We start from the raw sequence: 18,628 nt of genomic DNA on the forward strand, positions 1-18,628 counted from the left end.
AGATAACCAACTGATCATTCACCTCCTGCCTTCACTTTACAAAGGAATGCTTTCAGATCATGTGACCTAAATCAATATCCTTTCTTTTTTCCTTTCCCCTTGTATCGCCTCCGTTGCAAATCAGCAACAATAAAAGCGTTTACTAGCTTCCTCTTCATGAATTTTTACTCCCTCACTTTTTTACTCCCTCCATAAACATGATCCACAATTCATGTGTATAAAAAACAGAAGGTTGTTCACTGCTGGGAAAGTTTTATTACTGTTTGCAATGGCACAAAAGTTTGGGACATATTGTTGCACAGATCTGTGTTGGGTTGATAATCAGGTCTGGATTGGTTCCTTTAGCTTTGGCTTCATCCCCTGCGCAGGTCAGCAGCTCTCCTCTTTGGCAATCAAAATGTCCGTCTTGGTTGCTCTGCAAAGAGGATCATAACATGACATGGCTGTGAGTCATTCCTTTTCGCTTAGCTGAGATTCAGTTCAACTTTGTATCAGTGTTGGTGGTTAGATTGAAAACAAGGGAGTTTAAAAGATTGTTTTTGGAAGTCACACCTCATATAATCTCATTGTGTCTGATTGTGGGAGTAAAGTCAAGCAACATGTGAAAACACATTTTCATTAAGTGTGAAAACAAAGAGATGAATCATAAAGTGGAAAGCTTCCAGTCATTTGAATCAGCTGCTGCTGACAGCCTGTTCAGGGTTCAGTCTTGTGACTGTAGTCCTTAACTTTATCCACCACCAGAGGGCGACTCCAACACTTTGTCCTCCTCACAGTCAACTTGGATGTTGTTGAGCTAATGTGTGACTGTCCTGAGAGTGGAGCAGCTGTGTGTACTCACTGTCTCTGGACACACAGGGTACACTCATTGGCATAAGTGTTTCCATCAGTGCCACACACAGGGGCGAGGTTCAGAGGGCAGGCGTCTATCTGCTCCACATCAGGACAGGAAGGCTGCCAGGAGATAACACACAGGTGCTGGAGTGACTTAGGCTACTTTCTTTCTATACCTCATTGGAAAGCTCAGCACAGAGGCGTAGATTTCAGCAGGGACGCAGGTGATTCATCGCCCCAAGTGTTTGTCCTCCCCAATAAAACAGAATTAAGGGAATTTACACCATAAACTGACACACAAAGGCACTTGTTGCAAAAAAAATCCACCAGAATGCAGGAAATTAGGTGTTTGAGACTTAAATTAAATTTAAACTTAAAAACCCTTCATTTTACATGTGTCCACCCCAATCTTGAAACGACACCCATGCCTTAGCTCAGCTTTCATGATGTACGCATAAAATTCCTTCAATAACACACATTATTATTTATATCACTCCTTTTCTTACACTTAAACCACAGTCCACATTAAACACCCCTTATATGCACACACACCTTTCTCAGGAGTCCAGATTTCTCCTCAGCATCTGTAAAGTAAGCAGATGATCTCTTAACCCAAACATGTGTACATGATATGACTCCATATGCCTGCTTACGTGTAAGAACATGAAGCCATCTGATACTGAAAAAAATATCAACAGCATGCAAAACTGAGTGTTCACCCACAGACTTGAATTCTACATGAATTTGTGCCAAAATAAGGACAGTCAGAATCAAAATCAGAATCTTGATAATTGCCATGTAGGTTTTCACATACAAGGAATTTGCTTTGGTGATTTGGTGCATAGAGGTACATAAATATAGATTAAAAAATTACATTAAAATGTTAAAAAATGATATTAAAAATGTACATCATGCACAGGGTGGCTGTTTGAAATGAAAGATATAGGCTGAAATGTGCAAAAATATGTTCTACCTGACTGTGATTTATTTTACAATAGTCAGTGTTAGTACACTGTTAGTATTCTTGATCCATTACTGTTATGACACTATAAATAGTGGCGTTGAAATCCTCAAATGTGAATCTTTAATATACCGCACAGTGCTTATAAAAAACATCCAAACAAGTATTTCATATTTGAATATTTCTCTTAATTTCAAGTCGTAGATATCTGTTTTTACCTTTACTTCTACTTTTGTTGGGTCATTGTAAAAAACCCCACACTAAAACCCCTTTGACACAATTTTGTAAGATGATAAAAAATGAAAGCTTCCAATGGGGGTGAATACTTTAATGCGTGTTTCATTCTATAGCATCTAAATAGAAATCTCTAGAAATTGTTCTTTTGACATAAATCTATAAAAACCCTCAAACAAGAATGCAAAAATATCTCAAAAAAGTGTGTTTTCTTTGTTACCTGCAGCCACACAGATGAGCAGGAGTCCCAGAAAAACAACTCTTCCAATCATGATGTCAGTGTGTGAATAACTAAAAGTGACAGAAAACTCTGGCAATGTAATTGTGTGAGTGTGGGTGTGTGTCTGTGTGGGAACGCAGCAGGTGAAACTAGACACACAAACACATGCACACTCTAGAAACTTATAGTCATCAGCTCACATTAACACATTCACGCCCAAACATACAGTATCTTTTGTTCAGTCACTGGCCACAAACTCCCATTTCACATTTCACAAACAGACAAACAAAATGCAAAACAATCAGGTTTTTTTTTTGTTCAAAATGTATGAATTTTTTATTTATTAATGTAAAGAGTAACTATACACAATGCTTAACAGACTCAAACAGCTGTTTAATACTTAAAAATGTAAACAAATAATAATATTGAGCACGAGAAGATAAAAATCACCACCGTAATTCTGTCCTGCATGTCTCTCTTTCACTATCTTACTCATGTCTCTTGTTGCATGTCAGCCTTTGTTCTCCATTTCAAGTTTCAAACAAACGCTGTGATGCAACGACGTAGCTTCATTACGTCTGAATTATACCTGTGTTCCAGTGCAGAGGTTTGTTTTTAAATTGTCTGATACACCCAAATCCCTACTTCTACATCTTTGACACGACAGGCTATGAAGTCGATAAAGTGCTCGCAATTAGCTGAGGGGTTTTGGTGCGTTCCAAGATTTGATATGACACAGAGAACCCGTAATGACAATTTGTCATCAATTTAAACCCTGGATACGAGTTGGTTTTTTTATGGACTATAAAGCATTACAAGCATAACTCTAATTGCCGTGGTCCCGTATTCATGCGTAGTCTGGCTTGTCGACTAGCTCTGGAAACATTGTTTTGTGTTAAGCATCTCAACCTCACGTCTAGAAAATTTGAGTTAGTAACAGTACAGTTAACTTCAGTGTGGCAGCTTATTAATGTGGACAGACAATGGGGTTAGAATTTGGCAACATGAGTAAAAAGAAAAAACTTGCAGTCTGATGAAGACTGAATGAGGGAGCGCACATTTTACACATGTGAGCTTTTTGTTTCGAGCTGCTGACGATGGGTAGAGAACTGAAATCAAAGCTTTACAAAACAGTTGCCTCTTCCATATTATGCTGGTGGATCAAAGATATATATTCAGCTCCATTTGGCACAGATACTGTTTGTTCACTCCACTGGTAACAATGTTTTTTCTGACTTGACACCACAAAGTTGTTACTGTACATAATATCCACATTGGTACTGGCTCAGGTCGTAAAACGCTCCCATTACGCCCTCACACAGGCACATATAAAAACACGTTACTGGAAAAGATCTCACACAAGCAGAAGATCTGTGTCTTCACTGTGTATGAGAGCTACACCTGCAGGAACATTTCCATCTCATTGCCAAAAATCACATTTTAGATACAGAGTTTCCTTTTTTTTTTTTTTTTTAAAAACAACAGAATTTAGACGCCACATATACAAACTGTATGTGCCAGTAATCCCACAACAATGGAGCACAATTCAGTCGCCTCCAGTCCTTTTACGAGCTGATCTGTCGGCATGCTTCGGCACACACACAGAAGTGCTGATAGTCCGGGTGTGTGGCCCAGTGGAAAGCATGCAGTATATTTTTCCAATGCACTTTCAGAAAAACGAGTCCAAATCCTCCAGCAATCCCCAGCTTTCACGTGAAGTCACAACTGCCAGTCTGCGATGGTCACCGTGCGTCTGCTGAGTCGCCTTCAGTTCATTTAAAGAGAGCAGGGCGAGTAGAAACAAGCCAGTATAGCAGACTGCACATCCTGTACAGACATCAAGCAACCACAAGATTTTTTTTTCTATGTTTTTGAAAATAAAGGACACATTTTTTTTTAGAAAAACAGTCAAGTTTCTTTCATCACCTTCACAAAAAGAACTTTTTTGTGCTTTGATGTTGGTGTCTGTCTTGTACATTCCTGGGCAGCCTACATACATTGTTGTTGTTGTTTAAATGGAGTGCTCAGATTTCTCTCTCCACCATGATACAGTATAGGCACTGTGCTGGACAATGTCAAGGACACAAAGGAACAACAAATAAAAAAGACAACTTTGTTATCAATCTTAATTGTCATCCAAACAAAGGAAAAAAAAATCCATAGAGGTTAAGTCTATTAGAATGAAATTACCTTTAAAAAACCTAATTAGTAAAAATTAACATGTTGCATGATTGTGACTGAAATCGATTGCATTGAAGATGCTGTTTTACCATCATTTGCGTGATAAAAACCACTGCGCTTGGTGATGAAGAGAGATTGAGAGAGGTTTGACCCTGAATAAAAAAGTAGTCAGACCGTCTTTCAGCAGTTGGCAGTGAATGATCTGAACTTTTTTTGTTTGTTTTACGCTGTCGTGATTTCACGATACAGAGCAGCACGTACACAGTCCCGCTGACTACTGCTAACTACTTTTAGGAACGGGGATTAAAAACAAGAGATATTTCCTTCCGTCATCCCCGATGCCATGTCCGTTGAGTGAGTAGCAGGACTACGAGCTTTCCAGGCTAGCACAGCGTCGTAATCCTGCTGTCGCTTCAAGTGTTTTGAGTCTTCACTTTCTTTCTGTCCATCTGGTGAAGGAGAAGCGCCGGTCTCCAACCCTCACAGGAATATCTTCTCATCTTAAATATCTTTATATATATTTCTTGCATTGATTTGCATTGAGTTTTCATTGTTTCAGTGTCTGTCACGATACCTGCAGTCTCTGCCTTTTCAAGAGGCTGTGCGCTGAAGTGCAGGCCCACTGAGAAATGATAACAATTAAAAAAGACTAAAAAATAGAAATAAAAAAAGGACATAGTTCGTCTCCCCCCTGTGGGTTAGTGGTCCATATTTTCTAGGTCGGGGGGAGGGGTGGGTGAAGCATAGCAACTCCCACTGATGGTATGTTGTGGAATCAGACACAGCTCTCCCTGGTCTTGTTGTCTGTGAGGAAAGAGTTTAGCTGGGAAATGTCCACTACCACAGCGTCCCGTTTGTTCAGATGGACATCTTTCAAATGGTCCTCGTCACTTTGGTCCTTGGCGAAATTTACAAACACCTGTGGGAGGGAGAAGAAGAGGAAGGAGAAATTAGACTCAGCCTGTACTAAAATCACAACCCAGCTATAGCCAGAGCCTCGGGTGCTTACTTGGTCTAACGTTGTCTGTGAGACGGAGTAGTCTTCTATGCTGAGGGTCTCCTTGTTTTTTGAGAGCAGGGAGAAGATGCGTGCGAGGGATGTGAGGGAGGTGGGCAGCTGGTACTGCAGCATGTTGCGGTGTTTTTCTTTTAGTGTGCTGCCAGGCAGCTCCCGCTCGATGAACTCCATCACTGGCCGCAGATCTGGGTCTGGGCCAGCCACCCGCAGGATGATGGTGTAACCATCACCAAACCTGATAAGAATGCAACAAAGCATGTTTCATTCAACTGAACTGTTGATTTTATAAACTGGAAAACAGTCTCTCTTTTTTTTTAATTTCTTGTGTGTGAGCTTTTGTGAAAAGCTATCCTGTCATTTATTCCCACCTGTTTTTGAGATGCTGCACACTGCCCAGACAGCGGAACCTGCCGTTGACCATGATGGCCATTCTGGTGCAAAGTGCTTCACACTCCTCCATGCTGCAAATCACACAGGCACACACCAGAATGAGGTTAGTCATGTTGACGTAAATTCCTAAATGAACAACAGTAATACATAGTTTAATTAATTGGATAGATGTCAGTCAGATGTTAAGTCTAACCTGTGGGAGGTCAGGACTACAGATCGTCCCTCTTTGATGATGCTAAGAATTGCGTTCCACAGAGCACGACGTGCTTTAGGATCCATGCCTGTTGTTGGTTCATCCTGTGAACGGGAAACAACAGATACTCAGTTTACTGTTGAACACACACATCCACTGTCTTCAGTAACTTTTGGGTCACTCTGCTGCACACAAAATAATTCAAAAAGTACTTTGTATTTCTTTGAACATGTTCCACTCACCAGGAACACTACAGGTGGACCTCCTATGAGAGCGATGGCAGTAGATAGTTTCCTCATGTTTCCTCCACTGTAGCTGCCTGCTGCCTTGTCCACATATTTGACCAGGCCCAGCTTCCGGATGCCCCACTCTGCCACCTAGTGGACAGGATAAAGTTTTCATGAGTGTCAACCATCTTGTTTTTCTATTATCATACACAACTACTGATAAAGGATAGAGGATGTTTGTTTATTTGTACCAATAACCCACATAATGCCACAGTGGACTACAAAAAATTATATATTAAAGACCAATACAGTAAGTCCAATACAACATTAATAAATACATAACGTGTTTGTTTGTTGCTGACCTCACAGACTTCCTTCTCAGGCACTCCTCTCAGGATGGCATAAAACTCCAGGTGCTCTCTGCCGGTCAGCAGGTCATTGATGGCATCAAATTGAGGACAGTAGCCCATGTTCTGATGCACCTCATCTATCTCTGTAGTTACACTGAAGTGAGACAAACACATGAAGAAGAAAATGATTATTTTCAATAGAAAGGACAAATATATATTTTAAACAAAATGCAGCCTTGTACTGAACATTTTCTCACAAAAGAAAGAAAGCTAATTCCCAGAGCCAACTCAGTTTGTTAAAAGAATTTGCTTCAAGTCATTATCTCAACAGAAGCAGGGCGTGCTGGCTTTATTCTGCCTTGATTCAGTATTTATTTCAAGTACCTTTAATTACATAATTGATGCTAAAAATACATTGTGGCTACTTTCTTTACCCAGTCAGGTAGGATGAATGAACTTGAGGAATATATTTTTTTTAATACGAATCTTTGGATTTTTCTTACCTCTTGCCAGCCAGGTAGGCCTCTCCACTGGTGACCATAGAGTCTCCTGTCAGCATTTTAAAGGTGCTGGTTTTTCCTGCTCCATTCACCCCCAGCAAACCAAAGCACTGCAGCAGAAGAGAGTCAACATCAGGATTAATTTTCACAGGAGTACACATATCCTTTACTATATCTTGCACATTGTATCAGGTGATCATGCTGTATCGTCCTCTTACAAATATAATTTTAACAACACACAAACTGTACTATATCGTACCTCTCCAGGGGGGATGCCTACACACAGTCGGTCCACTGCCGGCTTCTGTTTCCTCTTGTAAATCTTGGTGAGCTGTCTGAGCTCCAGGATGTCTGTCTGCCCTCCTCCGCTCAGGATTCTCTGTCGCTCTCTGGCTACGTCCTCATCTTCCTCTCCGATGGGCTTGAGATGACTGGTGGATGACCTGAAAGGTTACAGGCATAAGAGGGAAGAGAGGTCACACTCAGGACACTTAGCTGAATCCTTCACCCAGAGGGAATCCAAATCCCAAATCCCTTAGTTATGGATACTATGTTATGAGGAAAACTCTGGAAGATGATTTGCTTTTGTCTTTTTTAAGTTGTGTATTGAAGGTTTCACCCACCTGGCCTTGAAGCAGAAGTGGTACTGAATGAGGACAGTGATGCAGAAGAAGATCACGCCCTCTATGGCCATTGCAAACAGGTTCTTTCCCACCATGTCCCAGGCCAGAGGGGAGCGGAACCGGTTTTCACCTACAGAGACACAGGCAGAACCAGAGAACATTTAAACACGTTAAGAAAATGTATATTTATTTCCCATATCAAAACTAATGATGAAACATTCGTGGTATTTGGTAGAAGAGGCCTGCTGTAATTACCAAATCTCTCCAAAGCATCAGCCATTGCCTGATTCTTCACCATGTCAATCAGTCCTCTGCCCAGACAGAAGTGAGGGAAGATGAGGAACACGTTCTTTAGGATGTCGTTGATGCCACCAATTTCCTGAAATAGGACGAAAGTGATGTTTAATATTCAATCATGATGGGTAAAGTATTAAACCTCAGTCATTTTTTACTTGGCATTTTACTGACAAGTTTAAATCAGTCGGTTACTTCTCTATCTAAATCAAAATGAAATGGAGACATCATTTACATTGCTTCCAAACAGCTCCAGCACGAATGTGGAGACGCTGCCATTGATTCCTATCAGTATGTTCACGCTGGTCAGAACCACGTAGGCCGTGCTGGGTATCTTGAAGAAGAACGAGGCTGGGTACATCAGAGGGGTGATCGACCATCTGGAGATGAAACGTAGAGATCATGTTAGATGAGAAGAGGTTAGAGAAATAGAGAAAATAAAGAAAGGAAGAGCCAAAAGAAATGGACTGTGTATGTTGAAATTACCCGTAGAGCAGCAGCAGCAGTGCCAGCACCGGCAGATTGGTGGAGGAGACGTAGGCGTCTTGTTGGAAACACACGAAGATGATGATGACCAGTGTGGCAGGGACGATGTAGTTACACTGCAGGAGCAGAGGAGAAAGAGGCTTTAGTACGTTTTTTTTACACTGCATTTCTATGAGGGTAATAATTGTATGATTTCCAGATATGTTTGGAATTTCTCTCGTAATATTTCAAATAGTTTGGGGAGGAGCCAATGGGGCCAAGGGTCAAGCTCTACTGAAATGTCTTACCATATCCCAGATAAAGTTGGCCAGCCAGTAGAGGAAAGGCTGCACGCCGCTGATGAACTGCATGTGTTTGGCCTTGTTCACTCTCTCCTGGATGAGGAAGACTACAAAACTGGCAGGGACAAAGGACATGGCGAAGATCACGCAGATGGAAACCAGCACATCCACTGATGTCGTCATCCTACGAAAAGAAGAACAGAGCAAAGGAAGTGAGAATGAGAAGTGACGTCTCTTAATGAAGGTCAACGAGAGGTTATAACTTTAAAGTGTACCGCAGTATTAACAGTGATACTCACAGTGCGACCTGTGACAGCTGCTCCTTGGTGAGGTTGAGCGGGTGATTGTAGGCAGTGATGCCAAACTTGGTGGGGTCTTGGTCGGGTTTCAGACTCGCCCGCAGGATGCCGTTGTTCATGACATTGAGGAAAGAACCGATGCTGTGCCAGCCCTTGTTGTTGAACCAGATCTGGAGATAAAGAGGCATTTTAGTTTGTGTATCCTCACGAGGAATATAAAGCAGACAGGAAGTTGCGTAGTAGCTTCGTCATCAGCTGAAAACGTATATATACATATTGTAAAGATTACAATATGTATTTCTAAAGTACCTCATACAACTCTCTTCCCAATATATGTTTCCGCCTCTACGCTGTCTCTTTCTTTGTATTTATTTCTTAAATTCACAGTAATATGTAATATTATCCTCAACTAATACAACTTGATACAAATTAAGAGAAATACACAGTATGTGCAGTTCATGTATCAAAACGAGGAAGAAATGCATCAGCCGCGTGGAGTGAAAGCTTTGCATTTTTAATCTGCCACAGTGCAGAAATCGTTATGCAATCAAATCACACACTCTGAATTGAGTGTGTGAAGCATATTGTGTCCACTCAGCAGCATTGTTGAAGAATTTGGTGAGGAAAGCTTGAAGGTAACCTACTGAGCCACGTGCTGTTGTATAACCAGTGTGTGTGCACGTGTGTGTGTGTGTGCTAACCTTGACGTTATTCTTGGTGTCCAATCCTTGGATAAAACTGGAGAGACTGTGAAAGAAACGATCTGCTGCAGTTCCCTGGAGGGTGGGAGAAGTAGAGAGACAGAGAGAAAGAGGCTTCCTTAGCACATGAGTAAACTGACACTGTTCAAACCTGCAGTAACAGAAGTCTGTTCAAACCAGCTGTAACTGTAACAACATCAAAATATGGAAATACAGCAGTCAGTGTTTTACCCTGACTAGCTGAAACCACATTAGTAAGCTTTCCTTGTACATTAATTTAGTTAATTTAGTTTGTAAAACAATGATGTGATGGAATCTCTTACCCTCTCAAGACGGAAACGTCTTTTCAGTTCAGCAATTGCATCATCAACATCGCCGGTTTGGGACATAAGCTGAGAATTCCTGGCGCCCAGTGAGAATCCACCATATCTGTGTAAAGCACCAACATTTTAATATCAGTGGAAGACAAAGCTGAGATGCACTCAGGTCGATATTATGGACAAATAAGCTCAAGATGGATCATGTCTGATGATGTACCTGAACTCGTTGACCCAAATCTTGTTCCTCAGGCTGAAAAAAGAAGAAGAAAAAATGATTCTGTGCTTAATGCATCGTTACACAATACGATGACGCAAGACTTTGAACTACTGTAAGTGTGTTACAAATGCAAGATGAATGTTACCTCTTGCCAATGATCTGAGCGTAGGTTTTGACCAGATAATCTGAGATGTTTCTGCCGGTCAAATTCTGAAGAGTGTCTTTCTCACTGATCTTCATCTGGATACACAAACAGACAAAACTGTTCATTAACATTTGTTTTTTGTGTTTAGAATTTTGTATTGATGAACACTTTTAAGTTTGACATTTAATTGTTTGAAGTCACTGACCTGTGGTGGTGGGAGTCCCCCAGCACCAGCAGGACACTCTGGAAGCATCCTCTTGCGTCCTTCACAGCTGCACTCACACAGGGGAGAGGGATTCTCCATGGACCAGTTGCCGTTGTCGAAGATGCCCTTCACACTTTGAGGGACTTGCGGGACCGACCACTCATCTTTAACTGCTGTGCAGGGAGTGTCCCTGGATCACAGAGAAAGACAAGTTTTTATTCATATGTAAAACTGCATGTAGATCTACTTGTATATATTTTTATTTTCCTAAATATGTGTTAACTTTTCTTCTCCAAACTCACGGTATGGGTTGTCCTTCCATGCAGCGTGTTCCGAATCCTGGGTTTTCTGTCAGAGCTCCCTGGAGTTTGTTGGTGTGAGGGTCCTCAGGCATGTCGTTACTACAAAGACACAGAGAACCCATTGCCTTTAACTGTCTCGAAGTGGAAATACACAAACAAATAATGTTTAACAATCAGAATGAATTAAGCCGTCCAGCGGCTGAGATTGTGTTAAGACTATAAGGACATGTGCAATCATCTGGACACCTCTACTACTCATTGATTATTACAGTATCTAAAATAGCTCTATCAGCAATTCATAACACCATAATCCTTTGAAACTTGGATTTTTATTTGTTAATTCACAGTAGTTTTAATAAAACCCTTTAACATCTGTGTTGAGTGCAGTTGTGAGCATTGGTATGTTGCTAAGCTTTTGTGCTTAAAATACATTCCTACCGTAACATGCAAACCGTAGTGCAGTTAGGTAACCTTTTACATATTTAATGAGTTGTGCACTTTGTAGATGGAAATAGCACGTTTATTTAAAGAATAAGCTTTATTTGTTTCTTTTTCTCGACAGAGAAAGAGAATGATTTGAGTGCTTTGACAGATAAATGTACAGAACGTGCAGAATATCTGTTTTGTACAAGAATTAGAGATAAATTAATAGAATGCAATTTTTCCAGAAAGACGGATTGATATTTTACCTGATAAAGGTAAACTGTTCTCCATACATGCCGGGATCCAGAGCCAGACTTGGGTACTTCCCAAATGGAGGGACAATCAGACTGAACACCAGGGCAATACACACAAACACAGCTGGGAGAACAATCTGAAAAGAGGCATGACATTGTTGTGAGAATTTTGTGTGGTTGATGCAAGGCAGAAAAACCTAGATTGACAACATGTCCATCTTCATGAAAATAGCAGCAGTATACCTGAGCAAAGAAGCCTTTCCTGGAGCGCCGAGCATAGAGAAATCGTTTCCAGAGTAGTGCAACAAACTGCTGTCTCTTCAAACTCCAGCCTTTGACCTGGTATGAGCCTTTGCCATCTGTTCCACTGAGCCAGTCGGTCTCACGGGATTCTAGACACAGACGACACGACACACATGAGCAAACTTGTCCTGTCTGTGTCCTGATTTTGTGATATTGCTACGAAGTTGAACTGAACGTCTGCAACTGCAAATTGTTTTCTTTGCTTTGCAACATAAATCAATATATGATATATATATAATATACGATTTATGCTTCCTTTATGGAAAAATACAGCTTTGTGTACAAACAAAGAGTAAAAGCAATCATAGCAGTATGACTGTTGCTATCATTGCACTGCATGCTGGGTAGTGCAGTTCTACCTGGGTCACCTTCAGAGTCGTTGAAGTCAAAGTCGTCCTCAGTGAAGGGCTTCAGGCAGCTCTGGTGGTCTCCAAACGCATGATGACGACGAGTCCTTGTCGGCACAACTCCATCTGCAGCCACATGAGCATACACATGTTCATTTTAACTATCTGAGGTTAAAGTCTTCTCTTTTGTTTAAAGATATATCTGCAATAATCCAATGACCTAAAAGAAATTACTGATTCTACTAATTTATGTCCAAAACATGGGTGTAACAATGTTTTTAAATAATGTCCATCTTGAAAATGCTTCATAAATCTCACCTGAGAGCTCAACATCCACCCCGCTGTCCTCAGCCACTTTCAAGAAAATCTGCAGAGTTGGAAGACATGCGATTAAAGCACTGGCAGAAGCATATAAACAATAAATCAAAAGGAAATTTTTGAAAAATCCATCCACACAAAGCATATTTTACATCAGTTTCATCCTACTTTGGATCATAATTACTATGAAAGCTCAAGTTACACCAGACAACTGTTCCTTACCTCCTCCAGGGTGGTATCAGATATTCCATAGCTGGATATTCCCAGGTCGGTGAGACGGTCATCCAGCTCGTGGAAGAGCTCCACAAAGGCTCCGTCTTTAGCTGACTGGTAGGGCAAGACATAGGTGATTTCGTGGCCAAGGTCTTCAACAAGACGAGCCTCGGGGACATGCTTGAATATCACATTGGAGATGAGGGACACATCTGTAGGAAAGAAATACGCAGAAAGGGTGAGAGGTTGGTGAGTGGGAATTATAAAACATCAATGTCTTATGCCTTGCAAAGGTCATTTAAAAGGAATACAATTGTCTGCCTCTGAAGTAGCCAATTGAGTGTCACTTCTTACCAATAGTGGTGGTTTCACTCTCTGGTTCGCTACCAAGACCAGCATCTGAGCTGCTCTCTGATACACTGTCCTCCTGAACCAAAGACAAAGAAGAAAAAATGTTACGTTGTTGTCTTTAACAACGCTGGAAGTGAGATAACTTGTTCTTCACAACATCTCTCGTACCTTCTCAGTCTTCTTGCTGTAGGAGACGGTGCTGGCTGAATTCCTGCAAGACTGAAGTGTCAAATCGTAGTCTCTCTTAACCAGAGTCAGGTAGTAGCCTGTGCCCAGGTGGGTCTTCAGGAAGAGTGAGGAGCCTACGCAACACAGCTTGCCGTGAGAGATGATGGCAATGCGGTCACCCAGGATGTCTGCCTCGTCCATGTGATGAGTGGACAGGATGATGGTGCGGCCTGACAGAGGAACAGAGGGACAAACACACTCAGCTTACAAACTACAGAATTAATTAGATCAAATACTGAATATAATTAATAACCACTGTTACTGACTAATTATCAGTTGTGTTTACCTTGTCTGTATTTAAGCAGCAGGTCCCAGATGCCCCTGCGTGCGTAGGGATCGACGCCAGCAGTAGGTTCATCCAGGATCACAACCTTTGAGCCCCCAACAAAAGCCAGGGCCACGGACAGCTTCCTCTGCATCCCTCCTACAGAGACAACAGGAAGATAAGACAGTTTTCAAAACCACTATCTACATGAAATCCCTCTGTGAAGCATTACTTGTGAAAACGTGAAGAAATTCAAAATAATGAAACTGACCGGACAGTGTGCTGGTGCGGGAATGACGTTTGTGAGGCAGACCCACGTCATTCACGATTTGTTCCATCTCAGCCTTCACCTTCTCCTCCGGCAGCCCCTTCAGACGGGCGTAGAACCAGATGTGTTCCTCCACAGTCAGCCTGCATTACAGCAAACCAACAACTCAGATATGAACAAAAAACACAAGAGGCTACAAGTGAGCAAAGGATTTAGTTCTTGATGCTGTATACGTACATGCTGAAGAGTACGTTGTGCTGAGGACAGACGCCCAGATTCTGCCGAATGGTGCTGAGTTCGGTGCGGATGTCCCTGCCGTGGATATAGGCTGTGCCCGATGTGGGTGGAAACAAGCCCGTCAGGATTGACCTATCAGAAAGTGGGCAGGGATGCAACAGTCACCACCACATACTATCTCAACTGAGTAGATTTCAAAAACTAGTTTCAGATGCTTGTAAATGTACTGCAGATAATTTGTGTGTAATCTTACATAGTAGTGGTCTTGCCCGCTCCATTGTGGCCGAGGAAGGAGGTTATCTGCCCCTTATAGAACTTCAGTGACAGTCCGTCTACAGCCAGCTTGTTTCCATGGCTGTAGACCTTCACCAGATTCTCGATGTAAACACCTGGCTCAATGTGGCTCGGCTCCTCCTCACTGCACACAGCTGTGGATAGAATAAAGACGATAAAGACATTATAGCAATAATGTCAGCTGAGGTTTGAAAAGACGCATAAAGGTGGGGATCATCCAGCTGCAGTTTTGTGACAATATTTCCGTGATAATAGTTTTATATTTGATAATTTCTCAGGAAACATAAAGATAAATTTTAAGTAATAATTATAATGATATGTACCTTCAGCATTGCCCTTCTTTGACAGAGGAGTGGAGATGTTGTTGTTCTCCTTTTCTCCACACCAGTACGTCCTGGTGAAAGGGAAATACCAAGGCCTGGGGATCCCATACTGACCTGGAATACAGTGAATTGTTTTGTTTTCAGTGATACACACCAAAACAACTCCCACTATTTATTGGTACATCATTGACTTATCACTTTAATGAAAAAATACCACAATTGTAAATCATATCCACAACTTACCAGGGAACACAGCTTCGATGTACCAGGTCATTATTCCGTAGAGCACGGCGTCAAACAGCATCAGGCAGATGGAGGTGGTCAGGTTGTAGCTGTCTTCCTCCAGAGGGCTGGCCAGCAGGTTCGACCACTGGATGCCCACCCCTTGTTCCTCAAACAGGGCAAAGTACTCACAGCCGAAACCAAAAGCCACAGGAGACAGCAGACTCTGGTGGAAGAACAGAGAAGCCAGAGTTAAGCTGAGAGAAAAAAATTACGCTCAACACAAAATATTGTATGCATTCATATGTATATATTAAATTTATTCCACACACCACTACTATTTTTGCTCCAAAGCCCACGTAGTCTTGCCAGGCGACACACAACACGTAGGGCAGGTAGAGCGTGAAGTAAATAATCCCACCGCAGGCGGCTGCCAAGTTGGCGCGAGAGAACAGGGTGCTGATGAGGAAACACTGCATGATGGTCACGATGCCGAAGGATCCCAGGAAAAGAAACACCACGCCTGAGTCACTGTAAGGCAGCAGGTTTCCCATCTGAGAGGAGTGACGGGGGACAAAAAAAAGAAAATGAAATAGTTTCCTGGTTACAGCAGTATGACATCACTTGTTTCCCACAATTCGATGACATTTCTAGTGAATGAGGTGATGTGATTACGGATAAACAGAGTGACTATCGAGTTACATGTTGAGTATAAACATCTGCAATGATCAGTTTGAATATGGTCATTTGTTTTCTGCAATTTGCTGACATTCCCGCATGATGACAAAGTGCCTTCACATGTATGTGTGTGTGCACATACCTTCAATAACATCACCAACAAGCCAGCACTGATCAGGAGTGGGATTAAACTGCTGATGAACCAGCTGAGCCACAAGGTGCCGTTGTTTAGTCCCATGATCCTCATGGTCTCCTTGAGCCGGGCCTCCTTCTCGTATACCACGCCTTTGATGATGATGGCTACTGAGTACATCCACGCCAAGGTCATGAAGAGAGGCATTGACCGACTCATCACCCGCAGGAAACTGTGATAAAAGTAAGAAAAATGGTTACAGTTTAAACTAACTGTACAGTCGAAGGTGCAACTGGTGTCTAAATTTGCACAGCGTTAACTTACATGTCATCAACATAGCAGGGGTAGGGCATCTGCTGAATGTAGATGCCCGTCTTCTCCTTGCTGCCAGTGAGGGCTCTGATGATTCCATGCTCAATGACGTCCTGCAGGTAAGAAAATCCGCCCCAGACGTACCGAAGGTCCTCGAAGGGGTCTGCCCTGGGACCGGGGTCCCAATAGCTGCAAAGCAAGATGAAATTGGTAAGCTCATAAACATTTACAAAAATCAGCAAAGGGTCTGCAACTTAATATCAGCTCCTTACCCATCTTTAATCTTGTTTGTCCTCTCCACATTATCAATGTCCATGCGGATCTTATAGTTGACGTTGGGAGGCAAGTCAGTGCTGTTGCTATGGGCGATGTCAGGGAACACGATTCCAGCCCAGAACTTCTGGTTGTTCAAAAGACCCATGGACTTGTTGACCAGTCTCTCCTCATTGGCCACTGGCTCCAGCTTGTCCAGGTTCACACACTGTAAAGAAAAACAGACGGGTTATTTTACTCTGAGATGTAACATTTACATGAGGTGTTGTTGGGTCTAAGTGGTGTGTGAAGGTCTGTGTCAACCAGTTACAGAAGGATGGAAAAAGAAAACAAGAGAGTCAAAAGCAGAAGAGTCTCAAGCTTTATCCCTAGACAAGCTGAATGTCCTTCATGGAAGTGTTTTTTTTTATTAAGAGCATCTTTTAAGTAGTGAAAATGTTCTGGTCTTAATGGCAAGGTTATGATTATAATTAATCGGAGCCTCATCAGACCTTCTGGGTGTCTGCTCCAAACAAACTAATGAACTCCTCAACCCTAATCATAAATATTCCTGCTCACACCGTCATGTGCAGTTCTCGCACATATTGTTCACAAGCTCATAATAATAATGAACTCTATACCCTCTTACACAAACTCCTGTGCCTTGTGTGGACACCGAGTAACCACACCAGGGTTGTTTAGCTAATTTGTTGAGACCTCCCACAGATTAGCCTTTCACATAGCTGACATAAGCTGACTTATACCATCTTGCCTCACACTGTGTGAGAAGCCAATGAGTTCAGGGAGCATAATGAAAATACAGCAGGAGCACTCCTAATGCTGCAGGCATGACAGACATGTACGGCTGTGTGAGGCCTTGACATAGTTTTTAATGTAAGGAATGTGGTTTACACACGTTATCTGATCTCCTTAAAGGGTTAGGCACAGTCAGTAGGTCAGTAGATTGTTTACAGCATTGCTAGACAGTCAAAGACATTTCATGGTGTTATGAATTCATGTGATACCTAGCTGACCTCAGGTTACGGTTTAAAATTCCTTCTGTCTAAATGTTTATTGCCTGTGCATTTTATTAGATTATCCACACTAGTATTAGGAGCCATAGGAAAGTCTTGGATCATGAGGTGGATTCAAACCCGCAATGAAATCAGCTAGTAGGTCATCATTTTATCAGTTGTCTACATCATCAGTCTGTGGAATGGAAGACATCATTACTCACTTAGATAATCTGATCATTACAGATTACATCATTACATATCAGAGGTCCATCACAAGGCTATTAGTTCACATTTATTTTATAGACGTCTCAATGAAGAATGTTGCTGACACAGACAAGTAAGACAACAATTCACTAAGGCACAAACAATCGATTAACATTTGGCCAGAGTTCAGTGGTGGCTGTTTTTCGCTTCGGCTTGGCTCTGTCATAGTGACCCATAACACAGAGGCAGGGAGCAGTGAGATGCACAGCACGGAGGTGATTCGATTTGGTGAAGGAAGGAAGGGGAGAGAACATTTGATTTCAAGGCTTTTTATAGTTGTGTTGGATCTAAACGCTGTGCAATTACCTATTTGGGCAAACAGTATTTAACCTATTTCCCACTAGGTTTTCTTACATCTTGACCTAAATGGAAGATATTAGATAACATCTATTATACAGACACAACTTGAGACCCATACAAATGTGGATTTATTGTCTCTGTCCCTGTAAACAAGAGCTGCCTGCTACACAGTAAAAGAATTTTACACGTCTGTATATGAAAACATAACACGCTCTACATTCTTTGTCTTTGAGGTCAACTTCTGTTTGACATTTTATGTAATGAATATGTTCAATTTCAATACACTAATACACTAACCTCCATGAAGCGTGAGATTGTCTGTATGGCTTGGTCGGTTTCGTTGAAGACATCTCTCCAGGTATAGGCGGATCCTTTAGGCCTTTGGTCCTCTGAGACCTTAGACAGGAAAGCCGACACATCTGACACACGCCACTCAGTCCCACTGAGCTGGGCATTAAAAAACGCAGCACTGGCGTTATTCTGGAGCAGGGTCTGCAAAAAAGAAGGTTTATATTGTTAATTATAGAGAGTCAATGATCGATTACCTTTTATGATAAAGAAAACCTAAAATAGGAAAGAGGTCACAGGTGGCTCAGAGTCTTCGTGTCATAAGACTTTATTTATTAACCTACGTCTTCTTCAGCTA

General features: G+C 41.8%; 2 protein-coding genes across 6 annotated transcripts in view; both read right to left on the minus strand.

Moving 5' to 3' along the window:
- Nucleotides 1-232: 232 nt before the first annotated feature.
- Nucleotides 233-2,400, minus strand: spink4 (serine peptidase inhibitor, Kazal type 4). Its single transcript, XM_050045286.1, has 4 exons — nt 2,250-2,400; nt 1,387-1,418; nt 842-954; nt 233-415 (listed from the first exon to the last, which is right to left on the minus strand). Exons 1-4 carry the CDS (start codon nt 2,299-2,301, stop codon nt 370-372), a joined length of 243 nt encoding a protein of 80 aa, XP_049901243.1. The 5' UTR covers nt 2,302-2,400; the 3' UTR covers nt 233-369.
- Nucleotides 2,401-2,555: 155 nt separating this feature from the next.
- The window catches only part of LOC126390814 (phospholipid-transporting ATPase ABCA1-like), a 39,762-nt gene continuing 23,689 nt past the window's right edge, over nt 2,556-18,628 (minus strand). For 4 of the 5 annotated variants that reach the window (XM_050045280.1, XM_050045281.1, XM_050045282.1 and 1 more), the window contains exons 12-49: nt 18,280-18,474; nt 16,423-16,631; nt 16,163-16,339; nt 15,848-16,070; nt 15,360-15,581; nt 15,049-15,253; nt 14,806-14,919; nt 14,442-14,616; nt 14,189-14,320; nt 13,955-14,094; nt 13,705-13,842; nt 13,359-13,588; nt 13,194-13,266; nt 12,849-13,051; nt 12,627-12,675; nt 12,321-12,434; nt 11,902-12,050; nt 11,671-11,795; nt 10,982-11,080; nt 10,680-10,869; nt 10,475-10,569; nt 10,330-10,362; nt 10,116-10,221; nt 9,793-9,867; nt 9,092-9,261; nt 8,799-8,976; nt 8,512-8,627; nt 8,261-8,405; nt 7,987-8,110; nt 7,732-7,861; nt 7,368-7,551; nt 7,112-7,218; nt 6,621-6,762; nt 6,274-6,408; nt 6,032-6,135; nt 5,817-5,909; nt 5,440-5,683; nt 2,556-5,349 (exon numbers count right to left, since the gene is read on the minus strand). In XM_050045280.1, the coding sequence (XP_049901237.1) occupies nt 5,206-5,349; nt 5,440-5,683; nt 5,817-5,909; nt 6,032-6,135; nt 6,274-6,408; nt 6,621-6,762; nt 7,112-7,218; nt 7,368-7,551; nt 7,732-7,861; nt 7,987-8,110; nt 8,261-8,405; nt 8,512-8,627; nt 8,799-8,976; nt 9,092-9,261; nt 9,793-9,867; nt 10,116-10,221; nt 10,330-10,362; nt 10,475-10,569; nt 10,680-10,869; nt 10,982-11,080; nt 11,671-11,795; nt 11,902-12,050; nt 12,321-12,434; nt 12,627-12,675; nt 12,849-13,051; nt 13,194-13,266; nt 13,359-13,588; nt 13,705-13,842; nt 13,955-14,094; nt 14,189-14,320; nt 14,442-14,616; nt 14,806-14,919; nt 15,049-15,253; nt 15,360-15,581; nt 15,848-16,070; nt 16,163-16,339; nt 16,423-16,631; nt 18,280-18,474 (5,487 nt within the window). In that variant the 3' untranslated portion in view covers nt 2,556-5,205. The remainder of the gene's footprint in view (nt 5,350-5,439; nt 5,684-5,816; nt 5,910-6,031; nt 6,136-6,273; nt 6,409-6,620; nt 6,763-7,111; nt 7,219-7,367; nt 7,552-7,731; nt 7,862-7,986; nt 8,111-8,260; nt 8,406-8,511; nt 8,628-8,798; nt 8,977-9,091; nt 9,262-9,792; nt 9,868-10,115; nt 10,222-10,329; nt 10,363-10,474; nt 10,570-10,679; nt 10,870-10,981; nt 11,081-11,670; nt 11,796-11,901; nt 12,051-12,320; nt 12,435-12,626; nt 12,676-12,848; nt 13,052-13,193; nt 13,267-13,358; nt 13,589-13,704; nt 13,843-13,954; nt 14,095-14,188; nt 14,321-14,441; nt 14,617-14,805; nt 14,920-15,048; nt 15,254-15,359; nt 15,582-15,847; nt 16,071-16,162; nt 16,340-16,422; nt 16,632-18,279; nt 18,475-18,628) is intronic. The other variant, XM_050045284.1, reaches the window with a different exon arrangement.

The sequence above is a fragment of the Epinephelus moara genome, chromosome 5 (genome assembly GCF_006386435.1).
Source record: "Epinephelus moara isolate mb chromosome 5, YSFRI_EMoa_1.0, whole genome shotgun sequence".
NCBI lineage: Eukaryota > Metazoa > Chordata > Actinopteri > Perciformes > Serranidae > Epinephelus > Epinephelus moara.